Source organism: Talpa europaea (genome assembly GCF_964194135.1).
Source record: "Talpa europaea genome assembly, chromosome: 16".
NCBI lineage: Eukaryota > Metazoa > Chordata > Mammalia > Eulipotyphla > Talpidae > Talpa > Talpa europaea.
The window spans coordinates 44,424,344-44,439,261 of NC_140084.1; the positions used below are offsets into that span (position 1 = coordinate 44,424,344).

Genomic DNA, 14,918 nt, shown 5'->3' on the forward strand with positions numbered 1-14,918 from the left:
CGTGCCTCTTTGTTTGCTCCTCGGTTTCTTCATTTGTGAAATGGGATCACTAATGCCTGTTGGATATGGCAGGACAGAGGGCATGGGGAGACCGCCTGCAGCAGCCTGCCTGATGGGGAAGGTGGACGGAAGCATTGGGGCCCAGGGGTGCTGAGGGACCCTGAGGGTCTCGACTTCTACTCAGGAAATGACTCAGGCGGGAGTCAGCACAGGTGAGCTGGAAATGAAGCCTAGCTGTAAGTGAGTGCGGGCAGGTTCAGAGGAGAACCCTCCCCTTTGGGCCTTAGGCTGCAGACATGAATGTTTGCTTAGTTTGGGGGTGGGGGGCGGCTCCCAGATGGGGTTTTGACAACTTTTGCTTAACAAAAGGGGCAGGAATTTACAGCTTGGGATAAGGAGATTTGGCCAATTGTATTTATCAAAAGCACCTGCCCCCTAATCTCCTGTTAGATAAGATAGGAGAAGTTTGAAATAGCGACACCTGGTATGAGATAAACTAATAGGGTTTGAGCACTTTGTTCTGAAATGCACTAAAACCCTGCTCTACCTAAGGGGTGTGTGTGTTGCTTAACTAGAGGCTGGACAGTTGTAACACCTGCTCTCACCATTGATGGTCACCCTGAGTGGGAAGGAGAGACTGAAAGGGGTCAGGGGAGGAGTTCCGGGAAGCCCCAAAACATCCCCGGCACCCTGGAAAACTGGTTCAACCAGTGTCTGCGGTCCAACTCAGAGGCCACCTCCCTAGCTTGCGAAAAGGATGTTGGGGCCGGGCAGCCTCAGCCATGTCTGGGAGGCAGGCCTGGGATCCTCACGGAGCTGGCCAACTTTGAACAGCCCAGGCCTAGTCCTCTGGCCCCCTTGGTGGACGGCAGGTGGCCCCTAGGCACCTCCCCAGGATACCAAGATGGCGCTTCCCCAGGGAGGGCAGGGCTGCCTCTTAAAGAGATTCCCGCTCTCAGGTAAGAAGGAATCAGACTCCCAGGGCTGAGAAAAGAAGTGGGACTTGGCCCGGGGAACGAGGTTCCCACTTGGAAGAAAGTAAATATTTACAGGGACAATAAATTATTTGAGTAAGGTTTGGGGGGGCAGATGGGGCTGGGAAAAAAGACAGCAGAATTATAAGCCCATCCTGATTTTATCTATGGCCCTTCCTAGAAAGCCAGGACCACGAGGGCAGGAGGTTCTTTGGATTGATTCCTGCTGTCTCCCCCAAGTCTAGAATTTTAGACATTGCATATATATAATTCGTATGCCTGGAAATAATGGTTATATGGTTGCATGGATAGAGGAATAAATGAATGAATGAATGAATGAATTTAGAAAGTTCAAGAACTAAGAAGCAGGTCACACAGCATCTCAGGGCAGAAAAAACTTCTGAGCCAAGTGGCAAATCTGTGACTGCCGACCCCAAGGCAGACACCACGAATCGACCCCAGCACTGGTTCCAATAAACACTGAGTCTTTGCCCCAGAGGTTCCCATAGGGAGGAGAATGCTGTGGCCGCTGTCAAACATCCCCCATCTCTGACCACTCCTGTCACTCCCCTCAGCCTCAATCCTGACTTTCTGGATCCTCCAAGGCTCTGGGGAGGCCCTCCGCATCCAGAAGATTCCAGAGCACCCTCAAAAGAACCAAGACCTTCTCCTGTCTGTCCACGGCATCCCAGAAATCTTCCAGGTCTTCAACTGGTACCTGGGGGAGGAGGTCAGTGGCAGCACCATGCTGTTCTCCTACTTCCCGGAGCTGCAGCGACCCCAAAGGGAGGGCAGCGCCATGAAGCACCGTGACATCGTGGGCTTCCCCAATGGCTCTATGCTGCTGCGTCACGCTCAGCCCAACGACAGCGGCACCTACCAAGTCACTGTCACCATGAATCCTGACTGGACCATGAGGACCAAGACCCAAGTCCAGGTGGTCGGTGAGTGCCGGGCATAGTAGGGGAAAAGGGAAGACTTGATGTTGTACCCTGAGCAGGCCACGTGCCAGCACTACCTCATCGGTTCTTCACATTCATCCATTCAATACATATGGGTTGAGGACCTACTGTGCATCAGTCCCTGAGATACCATTGAATCCTCACATGCATTAGCAAATAAAATACCTGCTAAATGTCCACCTGGTGCCACACACCGGGCCAGCCCCTGGAGATGTGCCATTTCATTTGCCTCTCACCTGCATTCATTAATGAATGTTTATTGAGCACCTACTATATGCCTGCTACTGTCACGTGCTGCTTCACAACAGCATTTGTGCTGAGAAATGAGTCTCCCAAAATGACTCCAGATATTGCCAAATGTCCCCGGGGGGCAAAGTTACCCTGGTTGAGGACCACTGCCCTCTACTTACTCATTTGTAGCTTAAAAAAAAAACAAAGCAAAACAATTCCACTTGGCTGTAAGCCAAGTATAACTCAGTAGAGCTGGGTGGGAATTGTTGGGGGAAGGGATAACTTCTCCACCCTCTCACCCAGACTTGGTCATCCATCATCTATGTCCCCCAAGGACTCTGCTCACCCTCCTTACCTTTGTGATTTCCATCCTGTGTTTTAATCCATCAGTTTCCATACTTATCTCACTGGAACAGTAATTCTTCAAAATGAGACAGCCAGAGCACCCATCTTATGAACCAACGTTTACCACAGAGTGTGAGATAAAACAAGTTCTGTGTTTGTTGAATAAATAAACAAATAAATGGAAATTTAAACAAAAGTCCCATGAAACAGGCACCATTGTTGGCGCCATTTTACAGGTGGGGAAACTGAGGCACAGAAAGTGGTAGAACTGGGATTTGATCCCATGAAGTCACAAGGCCAGTGTCTGGGAGCTTAACTGCTTCAGCAGAGAAGTAAAAGTGAAAGCAGAGTGTTGGGTGTTGACAGTGACCATGTAAATAATAAATTAAGATGCCCTGTGAGATGTTGACATTAACAACAGTGATCATTAACGTTATTTAGAGCTTATTACATGCCAGTAGCTCATTCCATCCTCACAGCAGCTCTATGAGGTGGTTAATACTATTAGACATTTTATAGATGAGGAAACTGAGGCAAAGAGAGATTATGACTTGCCTAATGAAAAAAAAAATAATCAGCATGATATATCTGGGATAGAAGATCATCAGGGAGGCCTCCCTGGAGAAACAACATGTGAGCAGGGCAGGGATGCAGAGAGCTCTGTGGATTTCTAGATGACAGAGTTCCCGGCAGGAGCGGTGAGTAGAGGGGAGAAGAGTTTTGGGAGCTGTTCAGGTGGAGGGCTCATCTATGGCAGGAAGCTGTAGGGCTTATGAGTTGAGCTGGCAGGAGGTCAACATGACTGAGACAGGGGAGCAAGGAGGGCACCCTAGGCGGCCAGCACCTCAGGATCCTTTTAAGTCAAGGCTCATCTCTCCAATTATTCAACAGAGGAAGGTGGGGGGAGAGCATCTTGTGGAACTCCAAGGTGTGCCCCTGGATGTCAGCTCCCAGAAATCTGGGATCACAACTGTGTCCTCAGAGTATGGAACTGTTGAATGAATGCATGAGTGAAGGGTGCACGCATGCACAAATGTGTGGGTGGGGATCCCAGCAGAGAAGGTGGGAAAAGGAAGGGTTGTCTAGAAGGCCATGTGCTGTCTCCTCCTCCAGGGGGAGCCATCTCTGCGCTCCTCTTGGCTCCTGAGCGCCCTCTCTCCATGGGAAGGGAGTCCCACCACCACATAACCAGGGTATCAGCCCAGGCTTCTTTGCATATTCTGAGTTTCCTCTCTCCAAATGCAGCAATAGAAAGAAAGGGAGCTGGAGAGAGACAGACAGGGACCAAGAGAGAATCTGTGTAGCCCTGCCTGGCCTGTGGTTTGCTTTCCCTTGTGACAAGTGTCCACCCTGTGCCCAAGGACATGGGATCAAGTAGAACAAGATGGTGAGCTAGGAGCCTGGGGATCAAGACCCAAAAAGTCGTGGTCGTTTACAGCTGAAGTCTCTCGTCCCATTACTCTAGGCATGGGGATTTGGGACCCCCAAGCAGCCCTGCTTGGGTTCCTCAAAGCCTTCTGAGACCTCTGACACCCAACGTAGTTACCTGGGGAGCCCAACTCCCCATGGTCAGAACAATTCACACATGTTTATCCTCTGCATCCTCCCAGTCATGGCATGATGATGCCCATCTGACAGGTAGAGAAACTGAGGCACAGTTTAGGTAACTTGTCCCAGTCTCCTAGCTCAGGAGCAGCAGATGCGGGACTTGAACTCAGGCTGCTCAGCTCTTGGACCGAGTGACTTTCTTGCACGTCATCATTAACAGCCATCATTGAGGACAACTGAATGATGTCATGGATTTAGTGCTGGTGAGCCTGCATCCATGACCATGAATGGGGGGACAGCAGCACCCCCCACCTCAGGATGGCTGTGAGGACTGACTTGGCAAACCCCTGAGACTGTTGCTTGTGAAACCATGAACATCAAGAAAGACCAGCCAAATGAGAAAAGTAAAATGGTTTATTCAGAGCTGGCCATAAAAAGGGGGTTGGCCACCACCACTTGTGTTTTGCCAGAGAATCGAGGGCACAGGGGCAAAAGAGCATGGAATCATCACAGTGAAGAAAGGGAAGGCTTTGGGTGTGCCTGATTGATGCTGTGGACTTGCGGGCGCTGCAGAAGCTTCTAGAAATGGGCCATCCTATGTGATTGATTGGGGTGCATAGTTGTTTTCATTTGATTGGCCCTAAGTTAGAAGTAGGGACAAATATTAGGAAAGTTGTCAGTTATTAAGCAAGCCCTGGCCATTTGAGGCCGATTGTTACAGAAGTCATTGTTTTGCTTCCTGGCTTGTCACCATAGAGTTAGCAGCTGCTCTAAAGCAGCCTGGCTTCCTGGAATGTTTTTAAGAGATTGGTTGCCTCGGCAGTTGGCTGCAAGTTGTGTGTCAGCGTTCTATTTTTATACACGGTTCTGGTCACTGTCCATTTGTGTAATGGTCCCTCAAAGTGCTTTGCAGATGTGCTTGAATCTAATCAAAGATTGGTGTGGATAAATCTGGTCCTTGGATGACAACCCAAATGATTCTTATTTTTTTTTAAAGATTTGTTTATTTATGCATACAAGAGCTGGGGTACAGGCCAGAGGTGTGGGGGGTGAGAGGATTCACCAGACAGAGTGAGGAACAGAACAGGCAGATTGACCGAAGCACGCTGCTGAGGGGAGCAGTGGGCTAGTCAGGAAAGGTCTGCTGCGCCATGTGGGTAGCTCCCTGGCCTGGCGGGGGGATCAAACTGGTGCTGCAGAGGCTGCAGAAGCTTCATAGGTTGCGTCTTAACCCCTTTCACCACCAGGGACGCCCCTAAATGATTCTTTATAGTAGATGATCACAGAGGTCCGCGATGAGAACATCCAAAGTGAAAGAAATCAATCTTGGAAGAAAAAAGCAATATGTGGGCAAGATTGGGGTGAAAGGAAGGAAATCAGAGTACAAACCAAGGTAATAGCTGCCACTGTCAGCCTCCCCATGGGTCTGTCCCCCACGTCTCTTCCAAGTGTCTCCACATGTCTCCTTCTATGGCCCCCTCTGGCGCAAGAAGCAAGCGTGACTTCCTCATGTCACCTCCACATGTCTCCTCCAGGTCTTCTCCTCCAAGCCCACTTCACCAAGTCCTCCTTTCACTGCTTGGCTCCACTCTTCATTAGATGGGCCAGGGAACATGGAATTTACCCCCTTTATGGAAATTATACCCTGGAACAATATCACGGAGGGGCATGTGGGATGGGAGCTTCTATTGCAAAAAATCTTGAAAAATAGGAGAAGTCGCAGACTCCCTCTTTACAAACTCACGGTCTATAATACTAAGCAAGAAAAAAAAAAACAGTTATAAAAAAAGGACACTTCATCATGTGATTCAAGCAGTCTTCTTGCAGCAGCAACAGAAACTGGCTGATTTGTTCCGGCTGGCTTAAGCAGAAAAGGAATTGATTAAAGGAGGCTGAGCAGCACAAGGCCCTCAGGGCAGCTGGGAGCCTGGCTTGGGAGGTGCTGTATGCTGAATCACACCCCCTCAAAAAAGATGTGTTGAGTCCTAATTCTCAGGGCCTCTGAGTGTGACCTTATTTGGAAATAGGGCCTTTAGAGATATAATGGAGGCAAAATGAGGTCATAGGGGTGAGTCCTAATCTAACATGCCTCGAGTCCTTTTAAAATGAGGAAATGTGGACACAGACATATGCAAAAAAACCCACGGGAAGGGGAAGGCAGAGATGGGGGATGATCCTACAAGCCAAGGAACACCAAAGATGGCAGCGAAGCCCCAGAAGCTAGGGGAGAGACACAGAACAGATTCTCCCTCTCAACCCTCAGAGGCTCCAACCCTACCCACACCTTGATCTTGGACTTGGGGGCCTCTAGGACTGTGAGACTTTTCATTTATGCTGTGTAAGCCACCTCGTGTGTGGCCCTTAGTTATGGCAACCCCAACACAGAGGGGACAGCGTCAGAACCGGCTGTCCCCAGGAAGACATGTTGCAGAGATTACAACTGCGCATCCGCAAGGCACTTCATTTGCCCGGCATCAGAGGCCGGCCATCTGAGTCTCATCATCATCCCTTCCTCCCCCTTCCTTGCAAGGAGAACCCCGAACTTCAGCTGGGCAGAAACCTGCCCGAAGCAGAGACATCTCCCAGCCCTAGTCAAACGTGCCTTAAAGCGTTGTGTTGAAAATGTCGACGTTGGGCCTCCCTGGTGGCGCAAGGGGTTAAGCACCGCACTATGAAGCTGTCCGCAGCTTCTGCAGCACAAGTTCGATCCCCAGCCAGGGAGCTACCCACATGGCACAGCAGACCTCTCCTGACTCGCCCGCTGCTCCCCTCGGCAGTGTGTTTCAGTAGATCTGCCTGTTCTGTTCCCCACTCTGTCTCTGGTGGATCCTCTCAACCCCCGTACCTCTGGCCCGTGCCCCAGCTCTTGGATGCATGGATGAATAAATCTTTTTTTTTTTTTTTTTTAAAGAAAATGTCGACATTGAAACCCTGGGAATTTCTCATACAACATGCTCTTGAGGAATGGAGAGTCAGATGCTATTTCCACGAGGCAGTAGTGGGCCCGGCCCAGGAGCAGCCCTCTCCCCATAAGGAGAGTTCCCAGGTGACCTTTTCTCCGCCAGGCTGGCTGCCTGTGTTAATTAACCCACTTAATCCACACAGCAACCCTGGAAGGAGGTGCTGTTGTCTTTCATTTGACAAGAGGAAACGGCGTTCAGAGAATCCCAGCATTTACCAGTGGCGATCAGGATTCAAACACGCTGCCAGACAGCCTCATCTGTCAGCTTTGCATGCTAGTTAATGCAATGACTGTGGGCACTGTTGGAGAAAATATCTGCAAAATGAAATAACTGTGATCACAGTAATAGTGACACCTAATGAAAATGATTGTACACCTACTATGTGCGAGCACTTGTTAGGGGTTTCATGTCCTCCCCTGACCCAAAGAGGAAGGAGCTGTTACCAGCCCATTTGACAGATAGTGAGCCTCATTTCTGTGAACCTCAGGACTTCATTCATAAAGCAGGACGATGACACCCACACACCCACCCCCCCAGGCCTAGTCTGTCACCATCCACTCCACCCAAGCTTCTCACACTTGGTATTTCCTGGAAGCAGTAATTTTTTTTTTTTTCATTGTAAAATGTTTCTGAACAATGAAACTAAATGAATGCACTCATTTGTTGAACCAATATTGATGGCGTGGCCACGGTGCCCGAAACCTGGGGCTGTGTGCCACAGCCCGCAGAGGGCAACAAAATGAAATAGTGGTGGCGGCGAGTTAAAGAAAACACAACTCCAACTGACTTAAATAACACATGAATGATTCACTCCTGTAACTAAAAAACAAAACAAGAAAAAGCTCTGACAGTAGGTGGGACACAGACACTGATCCTACCAGATCCTACCAGACTCTGGTTTTGTTTCTGAGATTCTCATTGCAGCCCTTTTTCCATGGGCTGACTTCACTCTCCACTTGCTGCCTACAGGGAACTAAGATGATCCCAGCGCCCACACACCTCACTCATGCGCAGCTTCTAGAATAAATGGAATCTCTTTCCCTACTCTGAAATATAGGCCTTTACTTCACTCTGATTGGACCAGCTTGAACTGATGAGAGGAAAGAAAGCTCTGGTTGGCTTACTTTTGGATTGTCACCATCCTGAGCCCATCACCATGGCAGGAGATGGGCTTATGCAGTTTGAATATGCTAATAAAGTCCCATCCAGAGCTGGGGGTGTGATCTATCCCTCCCTAAGCCCTGGATGCCCAACAATAGGCAAGTCCTCTGCACCAACATAAATCAGCTCATAATGTAAGTAAATCGTCTATGAAAGAAGAATTTATCAGAAGTTTCCATGGCCTTGGTTTCTCAAAGAAGGCTTTTTGGAAAGAACTAGGAATGGGGAAATGAGGAGGAATTACTGTGTATGAGAAAGAATTTGCCAGACAGAGGGAAGAGTCTGGGCAAAGTCAAGACAGCCCAGAGAGTGAGGCAAGGGCTTGTGGGTAATGAGCTTGTGTGTGTGAATGAGCAGCGGGGACCAGATCTGGAGAGAAGTGGTTGTAAATGTTGTTAGAAGGTTGGGGAGGCACTGGGGGAGGAGAAGGGAGGTGAGCAAGACAGGGTCTCTAGTCAGCCAACATGGCCTTGAACTTTCTCTCCCTCTTGAGTCACTCAGAGAAGCCAGTGAATTTCCACCCTGCTGTTGTGGGGATTCAGTAAGGTAGAAAGTTGCTGGTGCAGTCAGGAAGAGAAACTTCTACCTCTGCCCAAATGCACCTGCTCTGGGCCTCAGTTTGCACACCCGCAAAGCGAGTCTAACGCAGCTACCTCCCTGGGCTGTGCAGACAGTGACTCAATGTGCCAAAATAGTAGACAGGTTTGGTTTGGGGCTACCCCGCTTCCAGTAATTAGGCTAATTTTCAAATGAATTATGATTATTCTGTTTGGCTTGTTTTGTTTCCACATTTTAAAAGGACAGGTTTGTTAGGTAAAGGAGAAAGAGAGGCACCTGCATGATCACAGGCCAGCCGGAGACCTGTGATCGTGGTTATTTTTGCTGTTTGTTTTTTTTGTTTTTGTTGTTGTTTATTTTTTTATTTATTTGTGCATACAAGAACTGGGGTGCAGGTCAGAGGTGTGGGGGGTGAGAGGATTCACCAGAGACAGAGTGGGGAACAGAACAGGCAGGTTGACTGATATGCACTGCTGAGGGGAGCAGCAGGAAGACAGGAGAGGTCTGCTGCACCATGTGGGTCAGCTCCTTGGCTGGGGTTCAAACACGTGCTGCAGTGGCTGCTGATTGTTTCATTGTGCTGAGACTTAACCCCTTGCGCCACCAGGGAGGCCCCGTTTGTGGTTATGTTGAACAAGCTAACTTTTAGGGGAATGGATGGCATAGACAAAAGTCGACCTAAAATATTTATTAATTTGATTACACAGATATATACAAAGTGACCCTCCAGTCCATTTGGAAATAACAGTTTGTCTCTACTCCACCCTTTGGAGGTCCCAGACCCGGGCATCTCCCTTAGAAGTCACACAGAGCAGTCATTAGGAGTTAAAGTGACCAGCATGTGACCCCAGCATTGCTCTTACAGTGAGCCCTTAGATCAATTGACCTCTGGTTGCCTCTGTGTCCTCGTCTGTGAAAATGGCACAGAACTCACTTTGATGGATAATGGAGAGAATTGTGTGTGTGTGCATGCACATGTCCATGCTATAAACTCATCCAGTCTTCCTACTCCCCATTTCACAAAATGGAAATCCGAAACACAGAGAGGTTGAGAACATCACAGAGCCAGTAGGGACCAGGGCTTGAACCCCAGCATTCTGACCTCCAAGTCTACAAACTTCGCTACTAGAAGGACTGGGATACAGCAGGTATCCAGCTTGAGATTAAAGACAGGAGGTTCTAGGGGCTAGCATGTGGAATTTGAAAATCCTGTTAGTTAAGTCCCCTAAGCCCCCCTACAAAACACAGTGAACCTCATTCTTTCACTGGGAGGGTGGGGGTATCAACTGAGGAGAGAAAAAACAAGCTGGCAGGTGAGGGGAGTGTGTCAGGAAGTAGATTTGGGATGTATTACAAATGGCAGAAAATTCTAGGGAAGCAGGGGTTTTGAGGCAGGGAGAGCCGAGGAGATCCATCCCAGACATGTTGAGTTTTAGTTACAGAAGAGTCTGATGGTGGGCTACTCAGATCTGAGAAGCGGAAGGAATCTCTCCGGGCTGGGAAGAGGAAATTGCATTCTGGGGCTCAACGGCTAGCCCCTGGTGGAGAGACCCGCCTGAAACATCACACAGTCCCTGCTCTGTGTCTCTCAGAACCCCTGGTAAAGGATAAGGAGTCACCCATTGGACGCCTGCCCGAGAACGTTGGGATCGTGGCTGCCATTGTCATCGGAGCGCTTGCTACCGGGTCCCTCGTCGGCGGCATGGCCTACTTCCTGGTGACACGAGGCTGCAGGGGCCGGAACCACAGGTATGGGGACCCCCAAGTCTCTCTTCCCCCATTCAGGTCCATGTATTGATTCTTCCATGATTCCCATCACTCATGTCAAAAACAGTCTCATCAAGGGCCTTCCCCTGGTGGCGCAGTCAGTTGAGCACAGCGCTGTGAAGCTGTCCGCAGTCTCTGCAGTGCTGGTTCGATCCCAGCCGGCCGGCAAGGGTCCCACATGGCACAGCAGACCTCTCCTGTCTCGCCCGCTGCTCCCCTCAGCAGTGTATTTCTTCAGTCTGCCTGTTCTGTTCCCCACTCTGTCTCTGTGAATGCTCTCACCCTCCCACGCATCTGGCCTGTACCCCAGTTCTTGTATAAAATAAATAAATAAATCTTTAAAAAAAAACACACAGTCTCATTAAGCCTTGGAACCCCTGAGGTGAAATGTTCTTCCTTGCCTGTGTTGGACGGAATTCTGCATTGCAAGGAACAGAAGCCCTACCCTTAAACTGGCCTACCAGCAATTAGGAAGTTTCTTTGTTCCATTTTGTCAAGAAACACTTGTGGTCACCTCTTAACCCTGCTTTTTTCTGTGGTGGCTTTGCTCCCAGGCATGCCTTCCCCTTGTGATACAGGTAATAGTTCCCCATGGCACCAGGCTTGTATTCCAGCAGCTCAGCCGCCCCAGAGGGAAGACTGTACCATGTTCCTGATGGTTCCAAAAAAGGCCCCAAGGCTGCCTCTCACTGACCTGCCTCTCACAGGCTTATTCCCACATAAGCTTGTCTCTGTGGCCACGTGCTGGAATGCTCTGGTTACCAAGGCTACATCCCTCATTGTGGACACAGGGCCAGCTCAATCTCCACTCCCACTTTACCTCTCTGACCTCACCTCTTCCCACCCGCCCCACCAACTCTGCCTCAACCTTGTTCCTTGATTATTCCTGTTCCTGCCACAGGGCCTTTGCACAGGCTGCTTGGAACATTTTTCCTAGGATTTCTACACAATGGGTCCTCTCAGCTACTTCAGGCCTCTCTTCAAGTGTTATTTCAAGGAGGCTCCCCAGACCATCCTACTCAAAATTTCACACACCTTTCATCGTCTACCCCTTTCCATCTATAGTTTCTTTCATTGCACTTTTCTCTCCCTGACATTCTACTGTTGGTGGCTTATTCCAATTCTCTCTCTCCCCTCTAGAGTGTCTGCTCCAGGAGGCCAGAAGTCTATGTCTGTGTTGTTCCCAGCTGTGTCCCCCATGCCTTCAACTGTGTCCAGCCCATGGTCAGTGTTTGGGAAACAGTTTGTCTAGTGAATGAACAAGTGTGCCATTGTGGTGTCAAGTGAACTTTTTTTTTTTTTAAGATTTATTTATTTACGCATATAAGAGCTGGGGTACAGGCCAGAGATGCGGGGAGTGAGAGGATCCACCAGAGACAGAGTGGGAAACAGAACAGGCAGACTGACCAAAATACACTGCTGAGGGGAGCAGCGGGCGAGACAGGAGAGGTCTGCCGTGCCATGTGGGCTGCTCCCTGGCCGGGATTCACACTCATGCTGCAGAGGCTGCAGATTGCTTCATAGTGTGGTGCTTAACCCCTTGCACCACGAGGGAGGCCCTCAAGTGAACTTTTTAAATGAGGGTGTTTGAATAAGTCAATTTAAAGAAAAACATGAAGGAAATCATGGAACGGGTAGATGGAACAGAATCGTTTAGATGGTAAATGACATTAGGGAAAGGTTTGTTGGTGTAAAGTGGCAGCTGGGGAAACTGAGGCAGGGCTGTGTGACTGGAGATTAGGGCAAATGCAGCAATAGGGACAGGTCTCCCCTTGGCTCACTCTGAAGCAGGGACCATCAGTCTCTGGAGTCTGGGGGGTTTTCCGGGTTCTGTGGGTCTCTGCACTCACCTGAAGGTGAACATTCCTAATGGCAGTTTGTCCATGTGTCCCCAGGACAATGGCTGCTGCGAAACCGGAGCTGGGCCCCAGTCATAATGCCGGTAAGCCAGAGACCCCTTCTGCCACCCCACCCTCCTCGATGCTCCCTCCAGCCAAAATCCCCACATGCTCCCCTACTCACTTGCACCCCAGATCTCTCTGGGCCTCCACAAACTCAGCTTTGCAGATTCTGCACACATCACCTCTCACCCCGAACCTGTTTTTCCTCCTCTTCTTGGTGGCTGGCACTCCCCACACATTCACCTGCCCACACCCGAGCCTCCCATCCACCTCCAGGCCATTATCCACCCAGGGTCTGTCTCCCAGATTCCCACGCCTGGTTCCTTGTTGTCTCCCAGCCTCCAGGCTCACCCCCACCCCCATCTCTGGGCAGGTCCTTCAAGAACTCTGACCCTGTTTCTCCTCTGCTCAAAGTCCTTCCATGCCTCCCTGGGGAAAAAATTCAGGTACTTTAACCTGGTGCTCAGGGCCCCCCACAAACTGTTCCCCACTGTCTTTCCTGGCTTCGTTTCTCATATCCCCATACTCAAAAAATATATACACGTAGAGATAGACATATAGAGAGATATCAAATCCATACAGACCAGTCATACTATATAGTTCCTCACATGGCAGGGAGGCTCTCACCACCAGCCCTTATATCCACCCTCCTCTGCCTCTGCATAGCTCTAATTTCTCTTTCCCATTTCAAGTGTCCCCTCCTCCAGGAAGCCCTCCCTGACCACCTTCCACCAACCCTCAGGACTCCCCCACTCCAGCCCTGCCCACTCTGGGTCATCCCTGTCTGTCTCCCCCACTGAGCTATGAGCCCTTGAGGACAGGTCCTGGGCTGCCTCAGTCGACACTGTGTCCCCAGCATAGCTCTCACCCAAGAAGGAAGAGGGAATTGCACAGATGTTAGTTGAATGAATGACTATAGGCAGCAGCCAGAGCAGGCCTGTGACCTACCTGTCAGCCAGTTCCCTCTCTTTGTCCTCTGCTTCAGATGATGACACTGTCTATGAAGTGATGCCGTCTCCAGTCCTCCTAGTGTCCCCCTTCGGTGACATGGGGGCCATGAACACTGCTGTGGTGAGTTCCCATCCCTGTCCCCTAGCTGGTACTTCTCCTCCAAGCTGGCTCTGGTACCCTGGGGTACCTTGTCACACAGTTTGGGAACTGAAATACTCTCTCTGTGATGTTCCCTATTTATAAAACCACAAGGGGAAGACTCTGGAAGGAAACAGCACAACAGGAGAGCATTTGTCTCTGGAAGGGGTCGCTCAAACCTAGATCCATCCTCACACCGGTCAAAGGTTGGCGGTATAAGGGTGCTGGGCACTGGCTCATCTGCGTTCTTCCCTTGTAGCCCCCACCCCTGCCGTTGCCCCTGCAGCCGGAGCCACAGAACCAGCACTACCAGGTACGGAGCAGGGAGGCAGGAGGGGGTGCTGGGGACCCCAAGGAGCCTGGGTGGAAGGGGTCATGAGGGCCAGCTTGATAGAGAGAAACTGTCCACACCAGTCCCCCCACCCCTGAGTCTCGAGGCTCTAGCTCCCTAGGAGGCCCATTACAGCCTCACTGAGAGACCCTGGGCAAGTCCTTTCCCTCTCAGCCTTGCAGTTTCCTCCTCTGTAAAGGGGCCCAAAACTGTGAATTTGCACAGGAGGAAATGAAGGCCAGAGAGGGGCAGAGTCTTGCCCAGAGTCACACAGCATCTGTGTGAGCCAGGACAATCCTGGGCCTGGGTCTCTGTCCCTCTCTGGCCCTTGATCTCTGTCTCCTGCTCTGTCTCTGTGTCTTTGTCTTTATTTCTCTGCCTGTCTCTCTACCTTTCTTGGAGTCCAGAGAGAGAGACAGAGAGAGGGAGATTGTCACATATCTTTGTTTCTCTGTCTCGTAAACTCTTCCCAACTGTGTCTCTGCCTCTCTGGTCACTGCGTGTCTGTCCCTGTGTCCACCTTTTTTTCTGGCTCTTCCAGTATTTCCGTCTCTGGGTCTCTCTTCCCATCTCAGCCTTCCATTCTCTCAGTGTGTGGTTCCCTCCACGTCTCTCCTGCTCTGTCCATCTCTGTATCCCCACACCCCTACCCTCTGCCCCCAACTCTAACCCCCATGACAATTCCTCTCTCTCTTCTCCCCTCCAAGGACCTACTAAACCCTGACCCTGCCCCTTACTGCCAGCTGGTCCCAACCCCTGAAGGAGTTCCAGAGCCTCCGACTTCCCAGGGGACCACGTGCCTGCGGAGAAACAACACCAGAGCCCCAGAAGGACTGGGCCTGTAGAGCTGTGAGACAGACAAGGTGGACTTGGTGGACAGTGCGGCCTGGGTGGGGGGCAGGTGTGTGTCAGGGGACAGGGCAGTTGACCGTGATGGGCCCAGCTCACCTTCTGAGTAGCAAGACACCTGGGCTACGGGCTCCTGTCTCCTGCCGCCCCAAAGGCCCATCAGGCTATTTGGAGGTGAGAGCATGGTCTCGGATCTGCCTCCAACCAAAACTCACAGACGTCTGCTTGGCGGGCTTCCT

The 14,918-nt window shown here is 50.5% G+C and overlaps 1 protein-coding gene across 1 annotated transcript; it reads left to right on the forward strand.

Moving 5' to 3' along the window:
* Positions 1-904: 904 nt before the first annotated feature.
* On the forward strand, positions 905-14,675 carry CEACAM19 (CEA cell adhesion molecule 19; the record flags this gene model as incomplete). Its single annotated transcript, XM_084256942.1, has 7 exons — positions 905-959; positions 1,550-1,918; positions 10,335-10,491; positions 12,405-12,451; positions 13,396-13,481; positions 13,759-13,812; positions 14,538-14,675. 7 exons carry the CDS (start codon positions 905-907, stop codon positions 14,673-14,675), a joined length of 906 nt encoding a protein of 301 aa, XP_084113068.1.
* Between the last annotated feature and the right edge of the window lie 243 nt (positions 14,676-14,918).